General features: G+C 38.5%; 1 protein-coding gene across 7 annotated transcripts in view; it reads right to left on the reverse strand.

Annotated features, from left to right (window-relative positions):
• nup214 (nucleoporin 214) overlaps nt 1-13,669 on the reverse strand; it is a 66,246-nt gene that overhangs the window by 52,342 nt on the left and 235 nt on the right. For 5 of the 7 annotated variants that reach the window (XM_080870000.1, XM_080869997.1, XM_080869998.1 and 2 more), the window contains exons 2-15: nt 12,845-13,040; nt 12,547-12,701; nt 12,219-12,417; nt 12,055-12,125; nt 11,898-11,961; nt 11,589-11,692; nt 9,144-9,250; nt 8,906-8,972; nt 8,298-8,421; nt 4,976-5,134; nt 1,557-2,073; nt 1,339-1,466; nt 1,134-1,222; nt 597-683 (exon numbers count right to left, since the gene is read on the reverse strand). In XM_080870000.1, coding sequence (XP_080726126.1) covers nt 597-683; nt 1,134-1,222; nt 1,339-1,466; nt 1,557-2,073; nt 4,976-5,134; nt 8,298-8,421; nt 8,906-8,972; nt 9,144-9,250; nt 11,589-11,692; nt 11,898-11,961; nt 12,055-12,125; nt 12,219-12,417; nt 12,547-12,701; nt 12,845-13,040 — 2,067 coding nt within the window. The remainder of the gene's footprint in view (nt 1-596; nt 684-1,133; nt 1,223-1,338; nt 1,467-1,556; nt 2,074-4,975; nt 5,135-8,297; nt 8,422-8,905; nt 8,973-9,143; nt 9,251-11,588; nt 11,693-11,897; nt 11,962-12,054; nt 12,126-12,218; nt 12,418-12,546; nt 12,702-12,844; nt 13,041-13,669) is intronic. The other 2 variants (XM_080869999.1, XM_080870003.1) reach the window with 1 other exon arrangement.

Here is a 13,669-nt window from a genome sequence, read left to right on the forward strand (position 1 = left end):
CGTAAACAGTTTATTTTGCGACAGCACGAAACAAACGATAGCGTAAAATGAAACGATAGACATTTCTATATCGTCATCCAATATATATCATTATATCGAACAGCCCTAACTGGATCTATAACGCTCCTCTGAGGACTTTTCCTCCTGCCTGGCAGCTCTGTCTTCAACATCATTTGAGATGCTTTGGACATGTGCAGAGGTGAGATAGTGGATATACTGGACAGTTTTGTCAGTAACACATTCAACCTGAATTGTCCCCCCTAACACTCATTTCTAATCCTCTTCCTCCTGGTTACTCACAGTGAAAATCATAGCACCTTCAACTCTGCTCAGTCGCATTTATTTATTATGTATTTGGTATAATTATATTGTAGTATTATATGTTCTCTATATAATTTATTTGTTAGTTTATATAATTAAAAAGCATTCTGATTGAGGTCCACACTTGATATGGTGCATTTCATTTTATCACTTTCTTTTCTCTACAAGCTCAAGAACCCATATATTAGAGATTTAAAGCATTCACACGACAAAACCAGCATTTCTTCCCCGACAAACCACTGCTACATGGCACGACAGTACATGATATGTCTCACCTCCTCCAATATGCCAGCCATGATGGGATCAGAGTCTTTCCTTTGCTGTAGCTGTTTCTCCAGGGCCTTCACACTGACACCGGCCTGCTTTTTCATGAAAAGTATATCAAAAGTTACTTTTCACTGTCAGCAACAAACACAAAAAACAGTCTGAACTAAAAAAAATATATCAAAATGCCTGTCATCTGATATTACTTTTAATCTGTCTGTTTCACTTTGTTTTAGTTGAAGTCTGTTGCCAGTAGCAACCAGTGACTGCACAGTTAAACAGAAGTTTGTTTTGTGTTACTTTATTTAGGATTTGTGAATATATTTTTTGCTGCAATTAGTTAATTGCTTACGTATCCAGGGCTCTATATGACAACACCTCCTTTGGGAGTGACCAAATTTAACACCAATCATCATCATTTTGTGTCATTGGTGAATTGTGATTAAAAGGTTGTTTTTTTTAATCTATCGAAAAAGTCTACCACATCACTGAAAGAAACCTATTTGATATAAGAACAGTAAACTTTCTTCGCAGCAAAGAGATCAGACCTGTGGAGCCTGGGTACGGGTCTGGACAGCAGGAGAAGGTTTCTGGACAACTGCTGGAGAGACACTGGTTTGAACTGGATGCACTGGAGCTGATACACATTTGGAACAACAGACAACATGCATTTGCAATTAAGATTCCAAGAGGACCTTTGTAAGAAAAACTACAACATAAATTTGATTACATTAAATACAACACCTTTCTTACCTAAAATAGCTGGTGGTTTGCTGGCCAAAGAAGGAGGGGCAGTTAAACTACTGGAAGTCGTGGCAACCGTTTTGGACAGTGGGGAGTTAAAGGAGAAAGGAGGTTGTGTAGTCTCCACTGTTGAAAATCTTTGGAAAAAGCAGACCAATTTTTAAACATTTAGACAAAAATCGACATCTTAGGACTAATACTGTGAAAAACACGTGATAGTTCAGTACCTGTCATTTAGATTCAGTTTCACTGCAGACTGGGACGCAGGGGTGGCAAGACTCTGAGGAGTTAGAGCTGGTGCTGCTGATGGTTTAGCAAGACTCTGAGGAGTTAGAGCTGGTGCTGCTGATGGTTTAGCAAGACTCTGAGGAGTTAGAGCTGGTGCTGCTGATGGTTTGACAGAAAGGTTGTTGAAAGAAAAAGCTGAAGGTGCAGAGGGAGTGTCAGAGGGAGGTTTCGAAGCAAAAGAGAAGCCGGATGACCCTGAGCCAAAAGGTGCAGAACCCCCCAGGGAGAAAGCTGAAGGGCCTGAAGTGGAGCAGGTAGTTGGGATGGAGAAAGTGAAGCCTGATGCTGCTGATGACACAGGAGCTTTTGGAACAATGCTGAACGGTGCAGCGGCAGAAGAAGTAGCAGGGGATGGAGAACTGGAAGCAGCTGCTGGAGTAAGACCAAGGCTTGGAAATGCTGCTGGGGCAGATGGGATTGAGGCAGCAATTTTGGGTGGTTGGGTTGCTAAAGAGCCTGTGAAAGAACATAAACAAACAAACAAAGATTACTTTTATTTGATCTCATCACATTTAAAGCAGTGTGAGTTTTGTCTACAAGCACAAGCTACTAGTTTAAAAAAAAAAAAAAAAAAAAAAAGTAGAAAGGTGAAAAAACATTTTTAAAATCACATTTCTGACAGTTTTTAAAGGTATCTGCAGAAATGACCCCTTTATGAGTGAACCTGACTGAACCAAAAAAGAAAAAGCTGTTCATAGAATAGAAGGCACTTGAGAATGTAGTAAAAGCTCACTGCATGGTAAAAACAGTTGGTCACATTTAACAAATGTCAGTGAACAACATGTGAAAAACAACCAAAAAAATTAGAGAAATAAACTCTTTACTAAATATTACTAGAACCAATAATACACTACACGGCTGCTATATTAGGTACAGCCTGCTAATCCAGGGTAGGACCTTTTTTGCCATTAAAATTACTTTGATTTTTTTTTTTTAGAAAAGGATGCCAGAAAAATTCCTCAGATTTTGGCCCATATTATTAAAATGACCAAAAAATAATAATAATAATCACACAGTTGCAGCAGATTTGTCAAATCATGATGCAAACCCTCCACATCCAGATGGTGCAATACTGGACTGAGTCACTCCTGGTGACTGTAGATTCCATTTGAGTACATGAACTCAAGAGATCAGATGAAATAAGGTGGAGATTATCTGAGTTTTGTCACATGGAACTTTGTTTGCTGGAAGCAGCCAGCAGATGATGGCTGTACTGTGGTAATAAAGAGATAAACTGGGTTGAGAATAGGGCTGTCCCAAACGATTGTTTTGATAGTCGACGAGTCACCCATTATTTTTGCGATTAGTCGACTAATCAGATCATCATCCATTGAACGTAAAACGTACAGCTTATTGCACCAGCAGCATCTGCTCTTATATAACTATCATTAGCTTACAGCTTTAAGTGTTTAAGGTATGTGGTAACTAAAAATAAAGACAAGATGATAGTTTATTAAATGTAAATGAAATTTGCAGATTGTTTCGGTGGAGTTTAATAAACTCAGCCGTCTGCTCCTTGCTATCTAAAATATAACAGGACACCGGAGTAAATTCTCGAGCATCTCACACTTCTGATAATCAGTTGTCTGCTTGACGTTTATTCAGCTGTGTAAAAACTATAACATTGATCTCAGCCAAACCGATTTACTCAGGAACAAATACTGAAAAAAGCCAAACACTAACATTTTTAAGTTATCTAAGTGACTTATATATCATGTTTAACCTGAGTAGCGAAAGACGGTGGTGGGTTTGAAAACAATCTGCCGGGAGTCCGGTGTTCTCACGGGCTCTAGTGAGCCTTGCCCCCGGCTAGCTATCGAGCTAGTGGGTAACAGACGTCTCTGAAAATGTCGGAGCGCTTTTGAAAATATGTGGTGTCTTGATAAACTGAGCCGATATTTCAAGTTTACACAGCTACATTAACATAAAATATGTTAAACGTTTATTTTGTGACCAGAAAGAATAATAAGAGTAACATTAAAACTAAGTAGCTGCCGCCATTGTTGGAAACTGAGCTGGGCCGCGCTATGAATTCTGGGACACAGCTGCTTCTTCTTCTTCTTCGGGGTTTAACGGCAGCTGGCATCCTTGTACATGCAGTGCTGCCATCTTCTGTTTCAGTCCGTTATTACACTCTTAAATCCTACTACTTATTCCTGCGTCTTTTGGGATCTTACAAAGCTTCAAACGACGCGTCGACTATTAAATTAGTCGTCGACGATTTTGATAGTCGACGTAATCGTGACTAGTCGACTAATCGTGGCAGCCCTAGTTGAGAACTACTCAAATTCCAACACTCCCATCTTAACATTGGAGCAAAACTTAAGACTAAGACAACATTTTTTCCAATCTTTTATTGTCCTATTTTGGCGAGTCTGTGTGAATTGTAGGCTCAGTATCTCAGGTGACAGGGCTTTGAAAGCGCCATGACCTTCTACTGCTGTAGTCTATCTGCGTCAAGGTTCAACATGTGCATTCAGAGATGCTCTTCTGCATATTTTTGGTTATAATAAGCAGTTATTGCTGCTTTCCTATCAGCTCGCAGTAGTTTAGCCATTCTCCTCCAACCTCTGGTATCAACAAGGCATTTTCACCCAGACAACTGGTGCTCATTTTGCCTTTTTTTGCATCATCTGGGAGACGGTTGTGTGTCAAAATCCCAGTAGAGCAGCAGTTTCTGAAAAACTCAGACCAGCCCGACACGCATCAACAACCATGCCCTGTTCAAAGTCACTGAAATCACTTTTTCTGCCTCATTCTGATGCTCAATATGTCTACATGCCTAAATGCACAGAGTTGCTGCCATGACTTGTGTTCGGTTGCTTTTTAAGTGGTTGTATGAACACAGTTTACAGCTATCAAACATTTAAAGACATAAAGAAGACATCAAAATTAACAAGAGGGATATATTCAGAAAATCTGCTTCCTTAAAGATTAAGTCAGTCATTTTGTTTAGTTTATTTAACATAAAAAAAGAATGCAGTACTCACAAATGTACTTTGATTAGTGTGTAATTATGTCTTCCAACAAACGGGTGCATTCTCATAAACTTCGAATTAATCCATCAAAATACATAGGAGTGGTTTGTGGAAGTCTCTGTGTTCCCTGACATTTTGAATACAGTGGCTGAGCTGTACATAGAGACAAATCTATGTGCATTTCAGCCACATACACAGCACGTTATAAGTTACTTTAATTTAAAAAAAACAAAAAAAAAAACAGCACAAATAGTCACTTCAAATCCCCAAAGGAGGAGCTGTAACAATTCAAACACTATGCAATCAATACATTATCAATACATTAGGACATTGAAGAAATATTTTAGGCAAACATGGTTCCAATTCACAGGTTTTCTCACCAGGTTTGGGAAGTCTTTCCCCTTCCAAGGCCAGATTAGAAGGAGCCACGACTAGCTGCTTAACCCCTGGATTGAGGTTGAGTAGAGCAAATGGACAAAGTAATCCCTCAGTGGAAAGCATTAGCATTGTGGGCGCTGGGGGCAAGGTCTTCTCATCAGCTTTATGGGAGTGGAAAGATTGGATATAAACAAAGTCAGACACTGAGCAGTTCTCCACACAATATATTTAAAAGTTTTAAGAACATTTGAGTACTAAGACAGTAGGTTCACGCTATAGTTGTCTGACTGAAGTTGGAGCTTTACGCCCTCTAGTGGTTAAAAAAAAAAGTATCCAGTCTTCATTTCAAAAAGATACTCCAGTCAGTTACAGAGACAACTGTCCTAATATTTGTAATTCGGTAAAAGAGTAAGATGCCTTTCTCTTCTCGCCAAACCCTGAAACATTTTCTGCTCCTCACACCCACTTTCTTGCCCTTTCCAAAGCCTCGCAGTATGCTGTGGGCTGCAGAGAAAATGGCAAATCATGTCTAAACCACCATTCAAATAACGAAACTGACTATTCACGACACAAATTAAAGATGCATTAGTCAGAGTTGATACTAGTCATTTCAGAAATGCCAACAAAGTACACTGAACACACAGTCCTCTTTGTTTTCTCTATGACCACGTTTTATATCTAAAAATACTGTATTTATCAAGTATAACTGTTCATGAGTGCATGAAAAAGTGTTGCTTTTTCTGACCGCGTCATTAATATCCACCGACTTTGCACCTATTTGACCCATGAGCTACATGCATGATAATCAGTGTCAATGTACACACACAAATACACACCCACACTGACAAATAAAATGCCAAGAAATACACTTGAAGAAGCAGTGCGATTTAAAGTTTTAGACAAAAAGAAAGCATACACCCCCACCCCACCCCAAAAGACTGTATCTAATGCTTTTTTGTTATGAAACTAAAGTTTGAAAGCTTTAGAGACGCAAGCAGAGAGAGGGTGAGAGGGAGCGAACAGACGGGAGAGGCACACGGTAAACCTCATCAGCATTCTGCAACAGGATTGTCTGGGCTTTGTTGTTTGTTATGGTCCTCTAGCTTGTGTGAGCCATTTTAATGAGTGCATTTTTCCCTACAGATAACTCCCTCCTACTCTCCCTTTGCTTTTCCAACCTAATGTCTAACTTTAGATCAAGGTTTTGATCAGACTACAATCATGTCATAATGTTGCTCAAATTGCAGGGGTTTTTTTCCCGTAATGGGGAGGGAGGGAATCGTAGAGCGAACAGGAAGAGATGTGACTAGACAGCAACAGCAGCTCTACGTGAATGTCTGGCAGACTGGGCCAGTTAAGATAAAACAGTGTACTGAGACGATAGCTTATCACTATTCTTTACACATGCTGCAATACAGCACTGCGGTGAATGCTGTATGCACACAGAAACCTGACAGATTTAAGATTCACTGGCTCATTAGGGGACTTCTCACCAGAAAACATTTTAAAGTTGAAACAAAGGCAAGGGAATGCGCTACAAGAGATAACACGACTAAATTAAATTAAACTAAACTTAAAAATGACCAAATTAACTTTTGTCTGGTGGCAGAGGAGACGTGCACCGTCGCCTATCTTTAGAGCGTGGTAAGAGGGCTGAATGATGTTTTTCACACCCCTGGATTGAAAAAATACAGGCCATTTATTTTACACCGCAGCTGTCTGATTCTTTAACAAGAGACTGTCACTATGTGTCTTGGTGAAGAAGAAAAAAAAGAATTAGAAACTATGCACCCACCACAGTCAACCAAATATAATGCGCCTGTCTCTGCTAAAAGAAATTCACTCGAAACTAACACGAGCCTCTGTGTTTTGCTGACTTATGGTGCGATCGAGTCATTAATTCCTCTTCCATCTATTTCCACAGTTTTCTGCTGACACAAGTTAGAAGACAGCTCACTACTGATCACCAGATTCACAGCGTAAACACAATAAATCCATGGTGAGCACTAACACTGCACTGCTTCGCCAGTGTTCAAAATGCTGCATTACTTTTCCCACACAATCCACACGTTTTTCCAACAGTGTCGATCCAAATTCTTAGAAGCTTTGACTACCATGATAGAAAATGTCAAAATCGTGATCCATGATTATTCACTAAACTTGAATGTTATCCTTAATGATATTTATAAATCTCACTGACTGTGTTGGGTCTCATTTCTAGCACCAGCACTGTGAAAGGTGTACATCTACGTGGCAAGGTGCCAGATGAGGTCAAGGTTTTGTTTTTTCAAAGTGACTTTAAGCAGAGACGGCAACATTGTAACGATTTTTTTATTTACTCATTTTTTTTAAAACCCTGCTTTAGGGCTGCTCAATTAATCGAATTTTAATCTCGATTACGATCTGGGCTTTCAACGATCATTAAAAATGACTGAGCCGATTATTAGCACCTCCCTCGTGCTTTACTCTCGCGCTGCTCCGTGTGACAAATCGAGCGCACCGCTCTGCGTTTCGAACACACGTCACAACAATTAAGAGGACCCAAGGGAAGCTCGGAAAGCTAAGCAGAAGTTATTTGGAGAGGAGAGTGACTGCCGTTGGTTGAAAAGAGGTAAAAAAAAAAAAAAAAAAAAACTTCAGTGGTGTGGAAACATTATGGGTTCGCGTAGTCAGAAGTGGATCAAGTAGACATAGTGTGTAAACTTTGCTACGGTATCGTAGCTGCACCACAGAGCAACACTGCAAAGTTCACTGAACATAGATGTTTACATTTTCCATTTATTTTTTATATTGCAAACATTTGCACTGTTATCAGTATTTGCACACTATTTTATATTATTTTTTGACAATCTTTAAAGCCATTATTCAATACATTGTTATTGTTAAATAAATATCGTCAAATAATCGAGATCTCAATTTCAGTGAAAATAATCGTGATTATCATTTTTGCCATAATCGAGCAGCCCTACCCTGCTTTGTTTTTTGGGATTCCATTGAGTCAGGCATTACAGTTGTTATGTCTGTTAACATTTGCTCAATCAAATGACAGCAGTATTTCTGTCAACAACTGTAGCACAGACAGATCACCTTTATTGTACTGTACGCAGACTGGTCATGCTTATTTGACACAGTCAACAAGTCTGATATATTCTGAAATAACATGAATCATAACCCAAGTCCTTATGAAGGTTATGCCACAAAAAGAGAAACAAACAAACAAAAACAAGGCAAAACAACAACAACAGTAATAATCTTTATATATGAAATTAACTTCTGCTCAGACAAGTGAAGCAACTAAATACATAAAAAGTCATATTCACTTACTTATGTGGATTTCCTGCTGGCTGGTGTAGTCTATAGCTAAGCCAAGGGGCAAAGTGTCTTCATTTGTTTCAGTCACTCGAAGCTCAGCCCTGCTCGAATCTTCTAGTTGCCAAACTTCCCACATCTAAAAGGGGTAAAAATAAGGCATGGTCATCACCATTTACAGAGAGTAAGTATTCAAACAAAATCCAAGGAAAATTAATAGATTTGGGGGGGTGGGGGTATTTACAGTTCCTAAAAGCATCAAGTCTAATTCACTAAAACGTTGAAGCACTCAGATAAAATTATTGGTTTACCTAATTGATAAAAATTCAGCAAAAGCACAAGCTTGCTCAACTGTCACCAAAAAAGTCAGGTAAGCATTGGATATTTGACCTGGTGGGAGCTTAGCTAATCTAAATTATTTAGAAGGTAAGTGTTGTGACTGACTAGAAGCTGCTGTAACACTTATGCAACCCTCCTCGATTTTTTGGAAGCATTTTACTTTAACCGAGTAAAACAAACGGATGTAAAGACAAAGTAGAAAAATGACAATACATTCAAGACCACTTTCATTTATCTCTACATTTAGACAAACCTAAAACGTTTTCACACATTTTAGCGTTTACCTTATCGTCTTGTCTGGCAATGACGCTGACCTCAATGGAAGCTGCTGATGCTGCAAACACAAGGTCCCTGGATGAAAGAAAAAAAATAAAAACAATGAGACAAAGCTTCAATTTACCATGACCTTAACATCAAACAAAGCACAAAACTTTCAGGGCATAAACAATGAGTTTTAGCTTATAAGTAATCAGGCTTTCAGGTCACTGTTGGAGCAAATCTATCAGTTGGGATCAGTCTTACCAGTCCTCTACGTGACTGAGGAAGTAGTGGTGCTGACGCTCCGTACAGCTTCCAAAAACAAATTCACCAAAGTTCAGAAACTTTGGCTCCACTTTCTCATCCTTCTTCTGTAAAATAAATAAATAAATAAATAAATCTAGAGTAGAGAAGTGGCATACTTCAGTAGCACTGTAATTTATGTCAAAAATGTAAGCTGCAGAAAAAGAACCACAATATGCATACAGTAATTTATGTGCATTAACCTGTCAGCTAGTGACATCAAACTGTGTCTCAGGGTTGGGGGGGTTTTTTGTGCTAAATCTGCTTTCTGTTAAACAAATTTAAGGGGGATGAGTGGGCCTCAAGAGTCTTGGTATACAGACTGTAAAGCTGTCTAACACACATACAAGTTTGAGTTTTATAAATAAAACTGATTGGACATTAACACTGTTAAAATGCCTTAAGCTACCCATGGGAAACAGGTGCAGCAATTTATTGGAACATCTGCAAACAGAAATGGAAATACAGCATATAACAAACTTTGTACAATTTTAACAAGCTTGAAGGTTTACAGTTTGGTATTACCACCTTTATTCTTCATCACAGCCTGAACTCTCTGATGTAGTCTTTCTTGTAATTTCTTTAACCTCCTAGGACCTGGCGTCCACAATATGGACATCACATTTTGGGTTGTCTAGACCAAAATACTACATTTTGCTCTACAAGGGCCTGATATCCATTTACGAGGACATTATACTGCCACTGTTCTATTGAATTTTTAAACAAATATGCTCATATGTGGATCTCATTTTTCTCAGAAACAAAAAGTAAAAAAAAAAAAAAATTTAAAAAATTAAAAAAAAAATTTAAAAAAAAAGAATCTGGTAATTCTTTGTTTTTACATTCATCAGGTGCCAATCATCCCAAATATCAAAGAGAAATTAAAAATGCATGCCATGGAAGAGTTCGGGTCTTAGGAGGTTAAGTAGTCGCTTAAAGGCCATTTAAAGCTCTTCTTTGGATGTTGGTTGCGTTTTGTTAAATTGTCTGTTAAGATGATTCCACACTGTTAATGAGCACTGAGGAGGTCAATCCATGACTGATACAGTGTTGCCTTTTTCAATTTACACAAACAAACATTCCTCTGAAAATGGTCAGATACAAGGACTGGACAGGAAAAAAAAATTGTGGAAAAGCAGCCAATGTCCAAAGAAAAACCTTGAAATACCTTCAGAGAGCCTGCATAACGCTTTCTCTGTCATTAAAAAAAAAAAAAAAAAACTACAAGTGTAGCTGACTGGGAGCAAAATATGAAGAAATGACTGGTGACTCAATACTTTTGCACAGTAGTGTAAATATGAAAAGAAAGCACAAAAGCCCAATTATGGTCAAAGCACTGGTCACTGCATGCACAGCTGTGATGTCATCAGAGCACCAGAACTACATGCACTGAAACCCAAGGGAAGCCTAAGAAGTAAATAAATAAATATATCACAGATTCATAGGAATAAGCAAGTTTTTTGTTTTAAATCTTTGTTTCTACCATCTGGAAATCTATGTTCCTTCACAGATGTGTCATAGAAATGTCTCCACTGACTGACCTGCTTGCACTGACATGCCTCCAGACTGGTTGTGCCAGGCATACAGGAATACTGTATGCAAAAATGCTGTGAAGTTTCTTTTGGTACTCATGGCTGCCAATGGCAACCATTGAAAACAATCGACACTGTTATTCTTTGCTTTTTTTCTGTGGTCATTTTCTCTGCACTGAAACATTTCTGTATTAATCCCTGTTTAATTATTAAAACCTGTATAAAGCTCTGGAGGCATAAAACACTAATGATGAACAATTAGATGTTCTGATGATCAGTTTGCTGGATCATTCCTGCTCTCTTTCACTTCATGTGGGGATGATGTGAATATTTATGAATAAAGATGACTGTGATCAAACGACTTGTAGATTTTCAGACTTAAAAGCAGCTCTAATGAATTCCTAACCATAATCTAAATGTATTTACTCCAAGCATAAATACACAAATATATTTGTAAACAATGTTTAAAAACTGCTGTGCATTTATATTTTAAGTATAAGTTGAATTGTTACAGTTTGAACCTGGATCATCTTTTTCACACACTTCACAGATCAATAACTAATCTGCTAGATACATGTGTTTAACTCTGTTACTTGCATTGTTATCACTGTCAAGTTACTGATAAATAAATAAATTTTAAAATTTACGTGATAAAACTTAGAAACGAAAGCAAGGAAAATTCAAGATGAAAATGTGGATAATAAATTTAACTCTCCATAACTGAGCTGCAGTGATGATTTTTTTCCCCCCGATACCCATGAATGGTCTTAACTGAGCTTCATACTATGATCAGCAGTTCGACCGTAGAACCAGTCTGTTAAACCTGATAAACCCAGATAAAAATCAATCATAAAACGATGCCAGGCATACTTACAGGGAGTGAGATCAACACTAGCTCAGGGGGGGTCTCAAGTGAGCCATCTCCAGCAGCATATGCTACTGCAAACACATAGGTTTTCAGCCACAGCACATCCACAGCTGTGAGAGACAAATAGGAAAGAGAGACAAGACATTGGAACATCAACAAAACAGCAAGACTCAGCTCCTCCTTTTCCTATACAACTTGAAATATTTTATGGAATCACTGCAATCTATTACTAATCTATCACCACCAAGATAAAAACCTTAGTGTACGGACCATTTTCATAGTTTAATTTTATATACATAGGTATGGCTACCTTACCTTTTACAGTTTCGCCAGGGGTGAAGAACTGTGGACATGGGATAACTTTCTTTTCCTCCAGTCCCTTTAGAACAGAGGAGAAAAATCTGTTCCTGTAGCTTCCAAAGACTGTTAAGCAATTTGCTTTTAATTCAAAATTCTTCTTATTATAACTTACTGGTGTATATTGTGTGACTGTACCATCCATTTTTCCAGCTGCAACTTGCTTTCCCTTTGGACTCCAGCAAACTGTGGTAAACAAAGCAAGTAAACAACTACTGAACCACATCAGCGATATGGACTGCAGATAAATTTACCAATTATGTCAAGAGTGTCACTCACTGCAGGTAATTCCACTTGAAGAAGGCAGCCTGGCCTGCACATTGACACTGTCAGTAACATCCAAAATCATTATAGTGCCATCAGAGAGGCAGACAGCCAACACAGACACCTGCGCAGGATTCCACTTCAGGTCCTGCACTAAGACGTCAGGTGCTACAGCTGGCTGGTGCGATGCAAATGGTAGCTTCTGTAGTTTTCCCTGGAAAAGCAAGGAATGCAAATTAAAACAAATATCAGACAACATGATTACATTTACCAGACAAGGTGAAATTTGGCAACCGGTGTTCGACTGTGTTAACACATTAGGTAGACAGACTGAAATAACTACCTTGTTCATGAACGTGCGGACATCATAGAATGTGAGCAACAAGCCAGCTTCCTCAGACATGCCACACATGGACAGTGTGAGCTCATCACAACTGAGAGCCACGTGGTGCAAAATTAGTTCCACGGTCACTTCAGTCAGTGCTGGTATTCCTTTGACTAAAATAGGGAGGAAGATGTTAGTGGACAGTGAAACAGCAAAAATTATTAATGACATGAAACATGTGGTGTATCTGTCATGACAACATTGTGTTTTTAACCTGTCATCATTGCACTATTTAAAACTGCATGTGTATTCATACCTATTTCGTTGGAGTTGCCATCACCTTTATCAGCAGCCAGAATATCTCGAGTTAAGTACACCTTGAGAGTTCTGTCAAGCCCCACAAAAGTTAAGCCATATTTATTTGAGATGGCAAGGAGGCTGGATCTGTCTTTTGGCAAATCTTCGGTGGGGTCAAACACTCTGACTTTCTTCATCTGACGAAACTGAAAATCCTAAAACGAAAGGCAAACACTTTCATTTCATGGTGACCTGTTATGAACTGTTAACAACTGTGGGTCCACTTCGGTAAATGCAAACGCAGCGTCTTCGAGACAGAATAATACACACTTTAAATAAACATTGTTGACAAGACAGCTGGTGAGCCTGAAGGGTGATCTCAAAGCCAAAATGTTTGTAATGCCTCTCAATTAGAACTATGCTAACACGTTACCATATCGTGTTAGCAATCGGTGCAAGGCTTGTTGTAATGTTACAGCAATATATAAAGCTTAAACAAAAAAAATGCAATGTGTGTTAGAACACGTTATTTTACAAATGCATAATTTAATAGGACGAATCCACCAAACACAGCGGCGTTTAACTTTACAAGCACAACATCACACCGGCTACGGTGCTAACCCTAAGTAGCGGGCTAAAATAAGGCATGAATAAAACTGCAGTAACTACTTTTAATTGAAACGCTTTTAAACCGCTGTGAAAGTCTTTAATGTTTTATCGTATCAAAATAGTCATTACAGTTCAGTAAATATCGTGAGGATAAGGATACCTAAACCAGAAAACATAACCCACGACAAGTGGCTTGTTTAGCTAGCCAGCTAGCTAAACTAGCCACTACATTAAG

The sequence above is a fragment of the Rhamphochromis sp. 'chilingali' genome (genome assembly GCF_963969265.1).
Source record: "Rhamphochromis sp. 'chilingali' genome assembly, chromosome: 2".
NCBI classification, from domain to species: Eukaryota; Metazoa; Chordata; class Actinopteri; order Cichliformes; family Cichlidae; genus Rhamphochromis; species Rhamphochromis sp. 'chilingali'.